The sequence below is a fragment of the Symsagittifera roscoffensis genome, chromosome 1 (assembly GCF_963678635.1).
Source record: "Symsagittifera roscoffensis chromosome 1, txSymRosc1.1, whole genome shotgun sequence".
NCBI classification, from domain to species: Eukaryota; Metazoa; Xenacoelomorpha; order Acoela; family Convolutidae; genus Symsagittifera; species Symsagittifera roscoffensis.
In genome coordinates this window covers 10,845,351-10,865,338 of record NC_087062.1, presented here as the reverse complement: position 1 = coordinate 10,865,338, position 19,988 = coordinate 10,845,351, and the positions used below count along the sequence as shown (strand labels likewise).

Here is a 19,988-nt window from a genome sequence, read left to right as displayed (position 1 = left end):
TCCTCTACGCGAAAATCTTGTACGCAATCAGAAATTGTTATTCAAAAATTCGAAAGAAATAAACAATATAATCAGTGCATTTTGGACATTTGGAATGGCACTGGTTGCTGGAGATTTTTTGCGCAATCGGTTCATCGCACAGAACAATAGCCCCCAGTTTGAATTGAATTGAACGAATAGAGGTACCTTGAGCAGAAGATAGGCGAGAAAGAAAGGTGGTTCATCCCAAGAAAGATAGGAGGAGACGGGAAAAGTGTCTGGAAAGAGGAGTAATAGTCATCAAAGATCTGAAGGCATTGAGTGATTTTCTACCGCCCGTTATTGTTAAAAAACTTTCTGTGACACAATTGATTTTACGAGGTGGTTAGCAGTGCTGATTCAAATTACTCGAAAAAAATCAAATCCTGAGTTTGTAAAAGAAAAGTTGTCTCAAATTTTTCAAATAGATGTGGTGGAGTGATAAAAGAGCCAAATTGATAAAATAAATAAAAAAAAATTATAAACTTAAGACGGAAAAAAATTTTTTTTTGCCAAATTTAAATTATTCGGAATGTTACTACTTTTTTTCCAGACCCTTATATTATAGTGTGTTTCAGTTTTGTTTCTTTTTCCACAAAAAAATCAGGTATACTAACAATCATTGGAATCGGTCGAGTGATATATCATATTAAACACTTTTAATTGTGATACGAGACCTAAATAAACTTACAAAAAATTGTCCCCTGAAAAAAATGGTATAAATTTTAGTCTAATAATGAGCGAGTAACGCAATCAAGCAAATTTTTTTGTTGTATAAAAACTGGTTCTCTAGGCTAGAAAACATGTGCTTTATAAAAAAGAAACTAGTTTTGAAAGTTTCATTAAGCGCTCTTCTGGTAAAAAAAAAAATAAAAAAAATATTTAAAAATGATTGTGCCACCGATATCCAGCAAAAGTCAAACGTAAGGTTCCAAAAACTCTGTCAAAAAAAAAATCACGAATTTGTAGTAAAAGGAAACATGAAATTGAATCACAAACAGTTTTAGTGAGGAATCCCTCCACGCGAAAATCTTGTACGCATTCACAAATCATTATTCAAAATATCGAAAGAAATAAACAATAAAATCAGTGCATTTTTGACATTTTGAACGGCACTGGTTGCTTGAGATTTTTTTGCACGTTCGGTTCTTCGCGCAAAACAATAGCCCCCAGTTTGAGTTTATTTGAATAAATAGACTTACCTTGAGTAGAAAAAAGGTGAGGAAGAAAGGTGGTGCATCCCAAGAAAGAAAGTAAGAGACGGGAAAGGTGTCTGGAAGGAAGAGTAGTAGTCATCAGAGATCTATATGTATGGAGGCTTTGAGTGCTCGTCTACCGCCCGTTATTGTTAAAAAACTTTTCTGTGATAAAATTGATTTTACGAGGTGGTTAGCAGTGCTGATTCAAATTACTCGAAAAAAAATCAAAACCTGAGTTTGTAAATGGATAGTTGTCTCACATTGAAAAATGAAATTTTCAAGTAGGTGTGATGGAGCGGTAGAAGACCCGAATTGATGAAACATGTAAAACAAAAAAAACTCAGGAAAGTAAAAGAAGTAAGTCCACACATATTTAAACTGGATTTGGATTTTATTACTCGATTATAATTGATTTTATAAGTTCCAACGTCTTCAAAAGACATTTAGTTAACTTGCTTTTTGGTTGTGACATTTTTTTGAACAGTTTTAGTTTTACTGGTCCTTTTCTTCCAAATATTTGCAGAGAAGTGGTTATTTTTGTCAGCGCCCATGTCTTTTCGTGAATCAATAATTTACGAACCAGTTTGGTTTGAGATTCAAACTTTCATCTGCTCACTGTGAATCCAGTTTTGTAAACAAAATAAATTCATCCGCTGTTTTTTGATGCTACTTTTTTCATATAATTATCAACCCAGTACTTCGAGACTTTTCTAGTTCGGATAAGAAGTTATTTCTGAGTTTTTGTTTGATTTGGTGATTTCTTTAGTTCTTTCTAAAACGATTCCGATTCAAGTATTTAAAATGATCGAAGTTTAAAATAGGTGGTTCAGTTTCACTGATTCGAGATTTTGCATTTGACATAATCCCATAATGATCAGTTACATATGTTTTGACGGCTGTTACAGATTTTTTTAAAAATCGGGAATCAAGTAGTTCTATACATGCTTTAATTGGTCCTAGTTTCTCCGGTTGCTTGTTTTCCGCTTTTTAGGAACAGATTGTTCGCAGGCAGCATGCTTATCAGTTTTGAGAGTCCTTATTATTCCCTAAAACTTTAAAATTAAAAGTCTTAACGAATTGAATGTTTTGTAGATTGTGTTAATATAGTTTCATCCAAAATTTTTGTAGTGTCAGAAGCGTCTAAATTTTCACGGCACTGGGGGGATTTTACACAAACTTTTTGGCCTGAAAAGTTGGCCAAAAAAGGGTTTTTTAGTTGTTCGGGAGAGCTTGTAAAATCAAATTGGCGAACCTACAAAAAAGGTCGACTAAACTTTTGAACACTTTTTGAAAACTTGCATCCCCTCGAATAAATCTTACAACCATTTCTGGTTGAAAGTATGATAGTATCGTATATAGAAAAAAGATAACCTCATGGACAGATTGTTCCGAACAAAAAATTTTTGCAAGTTTTAAACATAGCCAACAAATATTTGAAAAGTTGTCAATGAGACAAATGGCTCTTTTTCTTTTTCCCCCACCTGCAAAATTTTACAAATGTTTAGTTTGTTTACATTATTAGATTGTTTTGAAAGACGGCATACGGACTAATAAGGCCATGGCAAACATATTTGATCTTCATAATTAAACTTGTAAAACCACTCGCTGCACCGTAAACGTAAAATAGATGCTCGTGTGAGGTGGGGGGGGGGGGGGGGGAGGAAAAAGAGCCAGACAAATGAGCAGTAAAATGACATATTGTTTTAATTTATCATCTCATGATTTTCAAAGACAAATATATAGTTTTAAAAAGTTGTTGAGTTTCTAGAACTTTTTTTTGAGCTACGTTTTGACACAAAGAAGCATACATGCACAATTTGCGAAACCAAAAATTATCTTCTATTTTAGATATTAAAAGTAAATCACATTTTTCAAGTCATTTCTTGTTGAATAGATTAAGTATTTATTTTTTGTGTTAATAAAATGAAATATAAATTGTTTGTCAATTGTTTGAAATTTTCATTTCATACGGTTTCTGTTGAATTGCGAGTTTAAATCTGAACGCCAAAAAAAATTTCGTTTTTGTTATTTTAAAATCAGGATATAAAAGCTTCGAGCTCCTTACTTTTTCTCGAAATTTCATTTCCATGTGTATGTTTTTGATATTTAAGATTGTTGGGCAACTTTGAGGGTAGTGACAAAAATTTTTAGCGGTTCCAATATATGACCAAAATTACTACTCAAAGTCTGTGCATCTACATACTCAAAAATTTTTGAAGGCAACATTACATACACAAAATGTATATAAAACGGCAAGCTAACAATATTTAATTTCTTGAGTATGAGTTATTTTATTTTGCGCATCTTGTATGTATTGCATATTATTTAGATTTTTTCGATTTTTGTGGACATTTTTTTGAGATTTTTGAGACTTTTTAGGTTATGGGTTCTTTAGTTTTTCAGGAGTTATAAAGTATGAGAAGAGAGGCGTTAAGTCTTCCTTTGTTTCTCTGTGGTAACTTATATTCTTTTCAGAAAAACAAGACTCGAAACAGTTCATAATAATACCATTTGTTCTAGATCGAAAAGAACGAGAGGATCTTCGCCATTATAACCTCTCTCCATAATCAAAAATTCCTATTGTAGCGGTACTATTTATTTTTTTACCAGACTGGGGAAGAAGTCGGAGATGATCGGAAAGAGCCAAAGAAGAATTGCACTTAGGTGAAATTATGATTTCAAAGACACTGTTTGGTGTAGCAATGCAGGGTAAAATCTAAATTTTGAACCCTAAATTTGCTAGTTTTGTTAGTAAAATCAGTTAATGTGTGAAGAACGGATGCAGCTTCTTATGTCTCTGAGTCTCTCATCTTTTTGGCCCCACCAATAGACAAGCAGATGTCTCTTTGTCCTTAAAGATGGGGACATTATCTGCAATGACTATGGTTATTCTGCTGATGAATTAGCAACTGCAGCAGCAGCAGTAGCAGATGTTATCATGTCTCTGTCTTATGTTCTGCGATTTGTTTGAGCTGTCATCAGTTTTGTTCTTTTATGAAGTGGTGAGCAGTTCTGCGGTTGCCCTGTGTGCGTGTTGTCTCTCTGTCGAACCTTGATCTTGTTTGACATAATAACAAATCAGCGTCACTATCACTCACTCGGTACACTTAATATTCATAATTTCATATTTTGGTTCCAATCTAATCTACCGGCAATTTGTATGAAAGAAAGACACACAAAACTATCGACTGACAAGTAGTTGGGAGGACACTATGATGTTTGAAAGTCTGTTTTTAAGGGCCTCAAACACAAAAAAAAACAAAGAATTTTGTGCGGGTAGCAAGATATGTAGCTGCTTGAATGTTTACCTTTTCTGATTGAGTTCTGCGGTAGCAATTGCAATTTTTCAATTTTTTACCATATAAATTACTGGATTGGTACACTCAATATGTTCTTAAATTCTTTTTGATTTTAGAGTTTTTGCAGGGTTTTCGAATTTGTCTATAAATATTTTTAACATAAATCAATTGTTTTCATGGGCAGTCAGATCGGCGTTCAGTTCAGAGTTAATGAGTTTCGCCAAAGTCTTTCTGTTTTGGCGAGTTTTTTTAACTTCATTGTTTATTCGCTTGGCTCGGTTTTTGTTTTTATCCTTCAAGTGTTAAAAACGTGTTAATTGCCTGTGATAATGTGTTGATATTTCGTAAACATTCTTTTCGATATCATGGTCCTCAACCAGTTCTCGGCAGCTCATGATCCTGAAGAGCCTGTTCTTGGACACTTGGCGCATCCTTTTTGTTAATTTTACTTGTACCAAACAACACAATGCAGCCTGTGAAAATTCTAAAATCTCTCTTCAGTACAAACAATTTGATGGATTATTTTGTGAAGACATTTAAACCGAGTAGAATTGTAAGCATGACTTGTGCTCAAAATCCTTAGCAAGGATTAAACAATTAAATGTACTTTTTCGAGTAGCATTTTAAGATTAGAAATTAAGCCAAATTTAGAACAAATGACTATGATGATGAAATTATAATAATGGCTCAATGAAATTAACACTAACTTGTTTCAAAAACAAACAGCTTTAATGTTAAAAAAAAACGGTATTCGCCACTTGCCGGTATCCCGAATCAGCGAAGTACAAAAAGGAGTGGCTCCATTTAAAAGAACTGTTCTTAAAAACTACCTATGGTCCGATATAAAAGTCAGATAGAAAACTTGTTAAAAGTAGTTTATAAGTTTTGCCAGAAAATTATGTTTTTCTGGAGGCGTGAAAAATTGAGTGAGAAAGCAAAATAAGTCAACTTGTTCATGAAGAATTATGGAACAGCTAGCTAGAAACGTGCTCAAATATGGCGGTTTTTTGCAGAACCGCGCAAAGTGAAACAAAAATGATTGCTAAGGTAAACTTTGGTTTTTTAACTGAATAAAGCTTAAGTCATTTTTTATCGACTGGTGTAAAATTACTTTTCAGTGTTTTAACCGAAACTAACCGCATTGAAGTTCCATGAATAATAATCGAATATAAATGAGTTTCGTTGTCACTGCCCACAAAAGTGAAAAAAAGTAGTTCCCCTCCAAGTTTTCTGCAGCCTGTTTATTTTTGTGGTAGCAAGCAGGAAAGGAAGTGTCATAAAAGCCAAGACATAATTGTACTCAGATAAGATTTGCTCTTGTACTCAGATCTACTTTTATCTAATCTTAAATCTATTTTTTCTAACTCTAAGTTTGTTAAGGTCTTGTTCGAGACTGTTGGTCGCACCAGATGAGTTAAGTACTATTGACTGTACTCATAGAGTATTTTCAGATAAGGTATACCGTCTGTTCGTCACGCTATCTTATTTTCGGCCGGATAGATTCGTTCAACTTCTTAGTCTAATACCGATCTTAATCTTACTCTTATATCTCCTAGTCTCAATAGATCTAGTGTATACCGATTTATGCGAGTTAGTTGCCAGAAGGAGAGTAACTGTATTCTAAGTTATTTTCAATTTGATCTGGTGCTGAAACTACACGTAGTTTCAGTTTTTAAAAATAAGTGTAAATGTTAGAGATGGAATAAGATTGGTTAAATATAAATATTTTATAGTGATATTCCATCATAAATATAATTGGTCTACAAATGCTAGATTAGAACTGGTTCCACTTATGTCTCTGGCTTTCTTATCTTTTTGGCTCTACCAATAGGCAAGCAGATGTCTGCTCCTCCTTAAAGATGGGGACATTATCTGCAATGACTACGGTTGTTCTGCTGATGCAATAGCAACTGCATCAGCAGCAATAGTAGCAGATGTTATCATGTCTCTGTCTTATGTTCTCCGATTTATTTGGGCTGTCATCAGTTTTGTTCTTTTATGAAGTGGTGAGCAGTTCTGCGGTTTCCCTGTGTGCGTGCTGTCTTTCTGTCGAACCTTGATTTTGTTTGAAATAATAACAAATCAGCGTCACTACTACTCGCTCGGTACACTTAATAATCATAATTTCGTATTTTGTTTCAAATCTAATCTAGCGGCAATTTGAACGAAAGAAAAACATATCTGATAAGTAATATGTTCGACTGATAAGTTCAGTTTTGTTCAGTCGAATATAAATGAGTTTGGTTGTCACTGCCCACAAAAGTGGAAAAAAAAGTAGTTCCCCTCCAAGTTTTCTGCAGCCGGTTTAATGTTTTGAAAATGGATTATATATAGGTTCTGAAAATTGAAAATGGATTATAATGTTATTATTTTTTGAGGCAACAAAATCCATTTTTACTCCATTATAATCGATTTTTTTCACTTTTGTTAACTTTTGTTTCTATAGGCCGAAACTATCAGTAAAAATACGTAATTTTTATATTGAAATGATGCGCTTTGTTTGTTGTTTTTTTTGTGCATTGTTTTTTATTATCTTGTCCTATATTAAATTTTGTGTATACATTATTCCTGTTGCGTTACATATTTTGCAATATTTACAAATTGAAGAAAGTTGTCAGAACTTAAAATTCTTCAAGTATTTTTTTCTTTATTGTATTTCAAGCAAAAACTAAAAAGCGATGACAACCATTTTGTAGTTCCCCTTCAATTTTTCTGCGGCCGATTTATTTTTGTGGTAGCAAGAAGGAAAGGAGGTGTCATAAAAGCCAAGACAAAATTGTAATCAGATTTGCAATTTCATCTGCAGTAAGTTTTTCGACGGTTTACGAGTTAATGTATAGGCTTTGAAAAATCGATCAAGCAGTTTAATATGTGGTAAAACCGTGCTGTTCTGCCAGAAATGAAAAGTTAAAAACGTAAATTAAAAACTGTAAAAGGGCAGGTTATAAAAAATAACTTGCACTTATACAAGTAAAGGTTTTATAAAATAAAACGAAAAGGTCTGGAAAAAAATTTGACAATATTGCTTTGTTTCTCCAGAAGATTTTTTGCAATTTCAAAATACTTACTTTAAAATTACTTTAGATGATAGAAGTGGCACCCTAATACCCCAAAAAAACTAGTAGGTCCTTGTTGCATTCAAATGTTGAAGTTCTGATAGACTGTAGCGCAGTTAGTTTGCTCACGGTTTTCAATATTTAAATCAATTTTTATTAGATATTTTCTATTTTTAGTATTTCAAATGAAACTAGGCTAAAACTATCAGTAAAAAATTAGTAACATCAGACGGACGGGACTTAAGCAAAATTGGGAAGCAACAATTGATAAGTTTAAAAATTTTGTACAAAATTGGATTTGGACTTTTTATGCAAATTAATAAATTTTTTTAACTTTATAGTTTATTGTGGATGTTTAGCACTGTTCAAAAGTAAAATCTTGTTGAGGTCTTCTTAGTTTATATTTTTTGCATTTCAAAAAACCGCTAATGTACCATGCCAGGTCATTTTAGTTAATAATTTTTGCACTTCAAAAAGCCGCCAATGCAACATGCGGAATTTATGCTTGACTACCCTATAAACATAAAAAGCTATTTTTGGGGGATAAGTTTTTTGATTTTACGAATTTATACAAAAGTCATAAATTGAAGTTGCCGAGCGCTAGAAAAATTTGACGTTCAGCATGAAATCTAGTCTAGCCGGCTGATGTCCTAGGCCAAGGTTGCATTTTTAATGTAAATTGGAATTTGTTTGTCATTTCGGTCTGCTCAGAACAAGTAAAATACTAAGTTTGAAGTCTCAAGTATTTTCTACTCATTATTGGCAATAACAGAGTAATAATTTCACAAATTCAGTAAAACTAAACAGTTTTTGTTTGAATCAAGTTGTTAATATAGAAGCTCTTTATCGATATGTTTTAAAGTGTATGAAGTCAGTTCCTAAATCTTCAAAGTCATATGATTTTGTCAGAATGTTGGAAAGTAAAAACTCCCAGAAAAAATCAAAACCATGAATATTACGATTTGCGAACTTTTTCATTCTGTTGAAATGCACGCTTACATTTCCACTACACTATCTTCTGTCCCTGAGCGAGTTTTACAATGAAACGTGTCAGTAATAGGTGTTGGAGCTCAGGTTGAGGGGTCCGTGGGCGACTCCATGTATTAAGATAGGTTATAAATTTCAGGTCCTTCTCACTATGTTTTAACTGAATTTTTAGCGCGCATTGTCTAATTGGTAAATATGATGTTTTTATAATGCGTACAGTATAAATTGCGGCAATCATTTTATGTTTTGTTTTGGTTCTTCGTAAGTCAATGATGAACAGTTAAGCAAAAAAAAACTCTCTTCAATTGTTCTCAAAAAATTTCGAAATACGAAAGTTTTTAATCTAATTTGACTAATAACTTGTTTTATATGATAGTCTAACTACTTAACGCAATGCTTTATCTAGCTGAAACTTACTTGAACTTAGAGAAAAAATCAGTTTCCGCAAAAATTACTAATACAAGAATGAATGCATCGTAGAACAATTTTACTGCATAAATTACAATTACAAACTAAAACATGCACTTTGACAGCAATTAAAATTAAAAGTCAAAACATGCTAGTCACGAATATTATTCAAGTTTCTCTGGTAGCATCTAAAAAGAAGTAATGCTGAACAATTTTCGTAAAATCCACACAAATTATCGTAGTTTTTGCGGAACCTTTCTGTGACACTTCTTTGTTAAAAAAGAGTAAGTTGATCTCTTTTTAGCCAGAGAGTCAGCAAAGTAGTAACTTTTGTGCAAAAGAGCAACCATGATCCAGTATTTCTCTTCATTATTGCTTGAAGATGATTTGATAATCGCAAAAGTCTATTTTGTTAGTTCATCTGAGAAACTTCATCAGAGAGATACAATTTCATATACTTGAACCTGAGCTCAGAAGTTTTTTCAAAAACTTGCATAAGTGAAAATTTATCATTTTTCGCACTTGTTAGCTGACTTACAAAGTAAAAACAAATAAATTAACCTTGTTTTGTACAAATTAGGACAAAACAAATTTGATGACTAACAAGTTAGATACTGAACTACCGAAATCTAATAGTCATGCCCTTATACTGGACAAAGAGTATTGAATACTAATTCACAGTCTAGGGCTGTCATTTATACAGCTTTCATTTTTGACTTATGCTGATATTTAGGTCTGAAGACAAATGAAAAAGATAGTACAAGTAAAAAAAACGATGAAAAATGAAAAATTACAAAAAGTACAATAATGTGAAAAACAAAAAATCCAAAAAACTTAAAACTGTTTGTAACAATCTGGAAAAACTAAATGTTTTAAGCAATTATTCCGATTTTGTCGATATGAAAGTTCAATAGTTTTGCTTTCAAGAGGATCACTTCGATTACATACTTCAAAAGAAATTGGAAAACCATTTCTAGACTACTTCTAGACCATTAGAAATACTTCAAGTCTAAACTTCTAGTTTAGCTGATTCCACGACTTTTTTTACATCTTATCAAATACGTACTAATGTTTGAAAAAAAACCTGGTTTTGGACGTACTCTAAAAGGATCTCATGACAATTAGAAAGTTCATTTATTAATGAATTGACTATCAAAAAATTTTTAAATCTTTTTTGGACACTTCTCATGCATGTGTTTTTAGTCGTAAGCTTGCTTAAACGTAAGTCTCAAATTAATAGCGGGTCAGCGGGCGTAAGCGAAGCGTTACTATACGTTAACAAAGAACTTGTTTACCAACAAGGGGTTGGAAATCAAGTAGGTCGATTGAACTAAAACAATACAAGAGGATGAAATCTAAGAATGAAAAAATACAACTGACATTGTACAACTCGGCTATCGCCATACTGGAATTTTAAATTTTGATTTGCCAATTAGTTTGCAAAACTTTGCAAATTGAATAAAATCTAAAGGGTTTGGACTAACCTTGTGGCCTTACGACAGTTTACAAATCGGAAACCGTCGTAATCATTTTTTTTACACAGAGGCGAAGGTGAACTTCGCATACACAAGCAAAATTATGACCGATAACGTTACTGGGAAAAACTGAATGAGTAAGACTTTGAGTCTAGAAATATTCTTAAGTGACGCCCGCCAATTATGAGTCTACACAATTGCTAAGTGACGCAAGCCAATTATGATGCCTTAGCAGTACCAGTCAATTTGAAGAAAAAAGAAATTTATCACCTAACATGCCTGTTTATAGAGCAAATGCATTTGAACGAGCATACGAAAAAGTTCAATACAATATCCGACCCTGCCCAAGTTCGAATCCTCTTATTTTGTTGCTGGTCTTTTTCCCTATCTCTACGCAACAGATCCATGATACCTTGAAGCTAAAGTGCCATTAGTAATATAATAGTCTATGTTAGTATCCTTAGCATTGGCTGTACTTAATAGCTGGATCAAAATGAACACTTTCAAAATGAACACATTTTGTTGCAACAATTGCATCGCACAAAATTTAAGACTTAGGTTGGAAAAAAAGAAGTGTTCATACTATAACACAAGCTATGCTTATGTGCTTGTGTAATCACGTTAAACAGCACATCACTATCGAAAAGCACGGAATCAAGAATGAGGCAGTTCACAATACTTTCTCGCGCTATATTTTTGCCTAGAAGATTTTTATTTGGGAGAGACTATAGAAGATCTGTTGTAGAAAACCCAAAATCTACGATATCTCGACATCTGAACACTCCCGCAATTTGTACAATTTACAAAAATTTACAATCTTTCAAATTTTTGCGTCTGCATTAGGCAAAACATTTAATTTTTTAAAATGCATTCTACATAATGAGACATTCGAAACAGTTTGAGGTTGTTTTTTGTGGTAAACACTGGTAGAGTAATCAATATGAAAAATTCTTGGAAATCGATCCTTTTTTCAGAAATGGAGGACGCCAGAAAAATTTCGTCGTTTCCTTGAATTTTTGTTTGACGTGATGATACTTCGATATGAAAAAAAAAAATAGAAACTTTAATTTTCAGCATCTTAATTTGACAAACAGATCACTTTTCTTGCGCAATTTATTCAATTAAGTAGAGTTCTAAAAAAACTTAATGTGTAGCCAAATGTAAGCTCGAGTTGCACATTCATTATTCTTTTGTTCCCATTCTAGTTTATAGTTATTCACGGTGAGTTGGTATACCGATATATTTGAATGAGAGGCTGAAATTTATTTTGAATTTTGACATTATGGGGCAGCTTGAACTATTTTTTGGACACTTGTAAAAATTATTTGATATTTTTCAAAGCTGATCTAAGTGAGTCTTGATAGTGGAAGCATTTTTAATTTAGTATTTCAACGGTCTGAACGTGTTTTAATCATCGTCATTGTCATGGTTAACTGAAACATTTTTCCTAAGTACAATTTGAATTGATTTTAAAATGTAATCAATTTTGTTGTTTTTTAATTTTTTTCTGGAAAAAAATAATCTTGCTTTCCCGTTAATTACTCCTTTCTTATTGCAAGTAAGTCATTCTATTTTTCAACGGTTGAAAAAGCTTTGAAGAAATGCAATATTTTTTAGTAACGAGTATCCCCTTCGGGTGCCTAGTAGCGAATATCCCCCTCCCCCCCCCCCCCTTATGAAGTAATAAATGAACAGTTAAGCATATGAGAAATTTATACATAGTAACGAATCTCCGCCCCCCTTGCAAAAGGAGGGATATAGTTAAAGAGATCCTTTTACTTGAATGCCAGTAGCAGATTTAGGGGGGGGGGGGGTCTTAGAGTTATTTTCATTGGATATCATTACTGTTCACCTATGAACACACCCATCAAATACAAAAACTGGACGTTTTTTAGACCTGATCCTAACTTGTGGTAAATACACTCATTTTTATTTCTTCCAACTTTCTTCTAATGGGCAAACAAAGAACATTTTCATGTTTCTTGTTATGAAGCTAGTTAAAATCATCCATTTCAAAGCTTATTAAGCTTAAATTTCTGAAAAGAAATAAATTTCATTTTTACAAGTACCTCAAGCATACACTTGAGTCAAATCAGTTTCTTATTTTTGGAACAAAATCACAGCTATACCTCCAAGAAAGAACAAATGCTGATTAAGAGAACAAAAACCTGGATGCTGCTGCAAATCTTTTGGCAATTTTCACCTGTTTAAACTTAAATGACTTTTGTTAAGGAGGATTAATCTTTGAAGCCGTACTATTATAAGTTTGAAGTTCAACCCCAGCTTACTGCTTGAAAAGTACCTTTTTTTATTAAAGCGGAAATAAATAGAAATTTGGAAATAAAGCAAATCTTTTCAGTTCCTGATTTTAAAAGGAGAGTGGGAAATTAGTCTCAACTTCATTTAAACGAAAGTACTCCAAGCCGAATGTGATTTATCCGCTAATAAGTTAAACTTTTAGAAATGAACCGTCGTGCATACCTTTCAAACTAAAACTCGTCTTCTGATATTTTTTGTTCAGTTTAAGGAATAAGTTGGGATCTCTTTAACTATCCCCCCATTATGGTACCAAGCAACGAAATGCCACCACTATATATTCACTGCTGAAGCATAGGTAAATTTTGTACCTAGTAACAAATCCCCCTCACTTGAAAAGAGGGTACAGTTAAAGAAATCCATTACTTGTTTAGGTCATAAGTGGGATTTATATTGCCTTAATTTTTCGGCTATATGAGATTCGAATACAAAGCTGGGTCTATTAAAAAATAGAGCATGTTAATACAATTGGCGATTTCCACCTGTAATAAGAACCGTGCTTTTAAATTCATCAAGTGATCTGCAGCAAGAGAAAAAGAAGTCACCTGCACTTAAATGGAGACTGTGTTTTATTGCAGCGATGGCAGATGTCCCGCTACTCAAATTAATATTTCAGTATCAACCCCCGTTTAGTCTTCATTTCGTTCCGGTCCAAATTGTACTTTCATTTCAGTTTACAATATCTGCTCAGTTTCCTAAATTCAATCACTTCTGTGCAGTTGGAAAAACTCATTCTCATATATTAACAAGCATCGGATGCAGGAAAAATTTTGTCCAGCTCATTTATTATTTTTTAAAAATTTTTATTCTATTTACAAAAAGGAAATCTTGTTAACAGTTTTTGACAACTTTTTTTGAGTCTTTTTTAACTTTATCAGTAACTAATTGCTAGAATTTTGATTAATTTAAATCTGTACTTTACTTTAATCGATATTGGGAAAACTTTGCCGAATATTGCTCAAGGCAATTCCGTTTGGCTTCTGAGTACTGAGATTGGTCAAGTTTCCACAAGATCGCTAGTGTGAAGAGAAAGAGTCGTGATGTGATTAGTCAGCATCAGTAGCTATCACCTTCTTTTCTGTTTGCTTTTGCGAATTCAACTCGACTCAATTTATTGATTTTCTTTGCCGTTTTGGGTACAAAATTACTTTTTTTCGTCATAGTTCGATAATCGAGATAGTTTTGACAATCGGATAAGCTTGTTTGTGAGTAAGCAAACTTGGAAACTAATTTATTTCTTGTTTGAAATCGTCCGCGCAGTCTTACAGACCTTCAAGCACTTACTTCACAGAGCGTCAGAGGAAATGTGCATGGATGTCACGACACATCGCTCTCAACTCAAAAAAAAAGGTTTGTGATTTCAGATATTTTTTGTTCACTTTTTCGATAAAAAAAAGAGAAGTTGATAGCAAAACAGATAAATTGTCTGAAAGTAGCAAAGTATCGCAATTTTACGGACGTATAAAAATACGAAGGTCAACTGGGGTCGTTCTATGCCACTTAAACTTATCGGGGCAGCACAACAGTGCCGAAAATAATTTTATTGTTCAACAGTCCCGAAAATCATCAATTTTCGGCACTGTTGAACACTTTTTCATTTTCGTCACTGTTGTACTTCGGCACTGTTGAACGCCCCTAACTTATCGCTTCACAAAATATTGTAAAGTTTAGCTATGTCATTTTGTCAAATTGCTCGTACTTGGTTCAAATAGCTTGGTATTCAAAACTCAGTCATTGTTTAAAATTGATTGTAGTTTCTGTCATTGTTTTAAATTGCTGGTAGTTTCTGTCATTGTTTAAAATTGCTGGTAGTTGTATTCAAAAATATCTATTTGTTTAACAGAAAGATACTTATGTTTCAGAAATTCAAGCGCAGAAATTCAGTACTAGAAGAGAATCGAACTTCATGTTGGATGTCTACGATCAACCCGATCATCTTCCCGCCAATGGAACTCAAAACTGATCTGAAGACAGTGAAAAAGCCTTAATTAAATGAAACAATGTAGATAGTACCAGATATCTTCCTAATATTTCGAAGGCAAAATGGAGATAAAAATTGAACTAATGAAAAGACAATTGTTAACAAGCTCCAAAGAATAATGAATAGGAAAACAGCAAATTACTGCAAAAAAAAATTTGGAAAGAAAACAAATTTAGGAAATATGGTTCAAACTATTCAACCTTATCAAATTACGGCATTATTTATTGAATAATACTTCACTCCCAATTGCCACGAAAGAAAAGGAAAATAATATTAAAAAATCATATATTTTACGTACCTGGTGCTATAGCTAAAAAAAGACTTGATTTATCATTCGCTAACTTCCCAATTCAAATCAAAGCAAAAATTCAAATCAGAAAAATTACCGAAATAATATGAAAAACAAGTATTACATCCGTTTTACTTGGGATTACAAATACCTAAATCAGATAAATCAAGTCAACAAAAAAAGTTAGTTTATGTAAATTTGTAATTAAGAATGCGAATGTAAAAATGTTAATACCGCACATCCTGAAAACTTTCCTGCACAGTCTTGCAATTACGCAATTGTTGCGTAATCATAGCTGTTGAATGGATCGGTCAGGGTAATTATTATGTAATTAGTGCAATAAATGTGCCTTATAGTCTTCCTTGTTTAAATGTACAATCCCTCAAAAAACATGCAAAAAGGTCCCTCGAAACCTTCAAAAATTGCGTGCTGAGAAAAAAGCCACATTTCTAATACTGTGTGAAAACAGAGTATATCAAAACATATGTATATTACACATATCTTTGAGTGAAGTCTATTTATTTACCACCTATTGCAATAATCGTGTTATAAATTTACTAGTGTTATGGAAAGCTATTATCGTGATTTTATTGTTTGTGTTTTTACCTCATTTATTTTTCATATATGAAAAACTAGTTATTCAGTGAGTGCATGAACATAATATAAAGATGAATAAATATTACGATATACTTAGCATAATTATTTTTATATGCGGAAAAATTAAGAAAAATTTACTTTTATTTGAATCAATTTCGAAGATAAAATTTAAAAATCGCATTCTGAAATCGAACAATGATTTTGAGCGAACCTCTTCAGCATCTAAAGTGGACATTGAAATAGTCCTCAAGCAGTTTGATCGGACACATTAAACTACCACGTGAACAAAACATTCAAGCGAGGAATCACTTGAGATCACGTGGTTCGTCTACTTGTCTTTCACTCGCTTCGCTCGTAACTTCCTTCAGAATAATAAAAGACCGGCATATTCCGACACTGCGTAGCACCTCTTGAGAGAGAGTGAAAAAGTGAAGTGAATTGAGTTAAAATGGAATTTAGCACCCAGTGTTGACCAAATTTACGATATACAAAATTCTATTTAAAAACCATACGGCATACAAAAATTTCATTATTGCGGCCTTTCAAAAACTCAGAAGATAACTTGTGCTAGCTATAATTTTCCAAGACAATTATCGATAATTGAAATAACAGACTGAAAAATTTTGCATTATAACGCATTGAAAATATCGATGACTTGAAATTCAAGAAAAAATCACCTGCAGTAGAGCAAGTCGGTTTCTTGAAAATTAGGTTCAGAGGCAAGGTTGCCTTTCACAAACACCAAAACGCCATCAAGTATCTTTAAAGAGGCAAAAAAATAAAAATCAATTAAAATATCAATGCGTTTTGAAGTTTAAACCCTCTAAGGGAATTGAACCACTTTTTCGAGCATTCAAGTCACGATCCCCACTCAAGAGTGCTACTGGCACTTTCAGATGAGAAACACTACTCAGCCATAAAGCGGAGGACACAAGCTGTTAATCTGCCAATGCTGTGCAGCAAAACCGCCACAGAATGAACTTAAAATTGCGAACTGTTTTACTATTTACGCGTTGTGCATAGAAAAAAAGAAAAATAGCAATTTTAGATAGATAAGCGATCTTGCCAGTATTGTGTTGTAAAACTAATCCTCTTTTTTCTATCTAAAATTGCTATTTTTCTTTTTTCTATGCACAACGCGTAAATAGTAAAACAGTTTTAAAAAATAGCAATCTGAATTGACGAGATAAGATTAAAGTAATGAAATTGAAGAGACAAAATAGTTGATCTGAACAAAACCACCCTAGACGAAAAGTGGACTGCGAAGCCACGGATCTCTTAGAACTCTTAGAAAACGGCCCACTTAATGAACGCAAACTTTGGATTCATTAGCTTGCTTCAATTCAATTTGGAAATATTTGCTGCTTAAGTTTTAATTTGAATTCAGCTAGAACGAGAGTTATTGTCTCGCAGCAAAATTATAAATTTTTAAACCGCCTTTCAATGTGTCAAGATTTTTTTTGTGAAAAGATTAAAACAGATTGGATTGTTGTTTCGTTCTTCTTGAAAATCAGATCCCTGCAGGCAATGTAAGGATTAAACTGATACACTTGGGCATAAAAACGCGATAGATTAAAAATTGGATTATTCTAGCTGATGAACTTGCATTGCACTCGAAAAGAGCATTTATTCCTAAGGTCTTTTAAATGTGCATTTACAAATATGAATGCACTTTTTTGTTATTAGAGCATTTTAAAATGAAAAAGAAACAAAAAAGTATCGCACTGTATATGAGAGCCTGCACTACCTTAATCGACTTTTAAAAGTTCGTCTTAAATTGCTGGTTTTCAGTCAGTATTTGTTTTATGAAGAAACCACACCGGGCTCAAAGATTCCATTCTTTTCTCAAAAGTTGGAACAGTGAATAAAAGTAATGAACGTAGTGAAGACTATTATATAGGTCTTGTTGATTTTTTTGTTCAGGAAAAAGTCTAAAAATATAGATGCTCTTATGTATATATGCCCTTTTTGAGTTCAATTGAAACTCATCCGCTTAAACTGACGTAAATAGCACTCTCCAAATACGACCGTGCAATAGTCGCAAAAAAAACGTGAATTAAATTTACAGATTTCCCAGCGAAAAAAAATTTAACTTTTTGACCCAGTTTTCTCAAATTGGGTTAATGTTATCAAAAAAGCGCCATACATAAATCGTTTTAGAAATTCAATTAAACGGAATCAATTTTTTTCTTTCAACTGCGAAATTTTTAAAAAAAAACAGTGTTTTTTCATGTTTACTTGCTTTCATTACTCTTTTCCAATATTTGATTGTCTATGTTTATTATGGCAAACAATGTGCCTCGACTAGATTCGTTGTTTTTCGGGTATAAGACTGCTTGAATAATTTCTCATTGACTGATTAAATGTCTCAACAAATTCGAATGAGGAAATAAAGCGGTACAGCCTAACGCATATATATTTTTGGATAAGGGCCAGTATTTTACATTCTTAAAAAATATACACCAAAAACGCATCAAATTTAAGCTTTACTTGTAGTCTGCTAGTTGTATCAATTTCAGACCGCAAAATGAAATAAACATTCGTAAAAAGTGGAAGATCATATAAGCTCAAACACATGAAACGGTGGTTTTTTATTCATTTTCATGCCTTGCTTGTCTTATTTTTTATCATTTCTAAGACTAAGGGTTGTTATGGATTTTTCAAGCAACATTCTATGTAGCTTTTTTCTATTAACTTTTGCATTTCAAAAACCGGTTCAGTTATTTTGCTAAAAGCACTCCACGTAAAGATTTAAGGCGGTGTATCGACTAGCATAAAGCTCGAAACACAAAATTTAAATATTGACTAAAAACAAAATCATTAAGATTTCGTAATATACCTCCCCTCTTAAATCCTTTACTGGGTCGAAGGTCAAAGTATGACTGATCACAATTTATGACGGATTATTGTTGTTTTGTGCTGCTGTAAGTTAAGTAAGTCAACATCCTCCAATTTCAAAATTTCAATTGCTTGTTAGTTTAATTTCACATTTCTATTTCTCAGAAATGCAAGTTTCAATTTGAACGGATTATTTGTTTTTGAGAAAAAAAATGATCAAAATTATGCTAGTCGACAGATTTTCATGATTTTAAATTGATACGCTAGACGAGCCTTATGTTAGTCAAGCGGTCACCAGATTTAGTAATCAATTTTAACCGACAAAATTTTTGGAGTCGTCACAAAAAGAGTAAATTACAGTCGTAATAGTAACATTTTGATGCATTTATGTGTTCATCATTCGACCTGAAGTTTAATATTCAGTCTGAAATCACTTCCGCTTGAAATTCCCGTGGGCTTGTTGTCCCAGTCGGCCTGTTTTCCATTAAGATACAATAAGTATGTATAATCAATTTTTTATTTGTAAGCCTCGGCTAGCTGCGTATGTCTACTTTTAAAAATTATTTTCCCGTGAGAATACAATTCCTAACAGTTGGCACTTCCGGTTCCAGGTGCTCGACTTTTGCGACCAAAAATCAATATGTTTCGACTTTCTTGACCAAAAATGGGTATAATTCGTCTGTCTCGACAAACAACAAGTTTGTCTCGCTTTATTGTCGGCTGTGGTTGCTCCAAAAACTGTTCAAAGGCTTTTTTGGTCTCTCAGTGAAAACACATCTCGTTTTAATTTATATTTCAATTTTTGGACCTGAAAATTTAAGTTTTTTCACTTAGCTTTTCACAGTTTTCAGCATTAATCAAATAGCTCAGATAGTGAGACAACTTCTATTAAGGCTTTATAAAGTTTTTCTCTTGTTTGCTAATATTTCTTTGATTAGCGAAAACGGTAAAAATTTCAAAAAAATCTGCTCAGGCAATGTTTCGACTGTACTCGAACTATGTTTCGATTGTGCTCGAACTATGTTTCGACTGTACTCGAACTATGTTTCGATTGTACTCGACCTATGATTCGTCTGTGCTCGACTCATGTTTCTAGTGTGATCGACCTATGTTTCGACTGTGCTCGATGTATGATTTGACTTTCTCGCTCTATGTTTCAACTTGCTCGACCAAAGTTGGGTATGTATCGACTCCAGGGTGACCAAATCGGTCCCCTTTGGGGGACCAGTCCCCTTTGTACCCCTTTTGGTACCCCGAGCGTTCAGTGGTCCCCTTTTCTATTTTTTTTTACAGATGCTTCAAAGTTATCTTTTTCAGATCACGCAATGGGAAAATGTCGCTTCAATGACGCAATGAAAAACGACTTCCCGTGGGCACTGAGCGTTCATGGCAATCCGCATGCAGTTCGTTGCAGATGTTGCAATCAAGAGCTCAACATAAGCAAGGGTACTGCTGTTCTTTCAAGACATCAAGAAACAGGCAGGCATGTCTCCGCTAGTGCAGCGGCTCAAAGTCAACCGACAAT

The 19,988-nt window shown here is 33.2% G+C and overlaps 1 protein-coding gene across 1 annotated transcript in view; it reads right to left on the bottom strand.

Moving 5' to 3' along the window:
• The window catches only part of LOC134845482 (uncharacterized), a 17,229-nt gene extending 6,858 nt beyond the window's left edge, over window positions 1-10,371 (bottom strand). Inside the window, exon 1 of the mRNA XM_063862418.1 lies at window positions 10,348-10,371. Coding sequence (XP_063718488.1) covers window positions 10,348-10,371 — 24 coding nt within the window. The remainder of the gene's footprint in view (window positions 1-10,347) is intronic.
• Window positions 10,372-19,988: the final 9,617 nt, after the last annotated feature.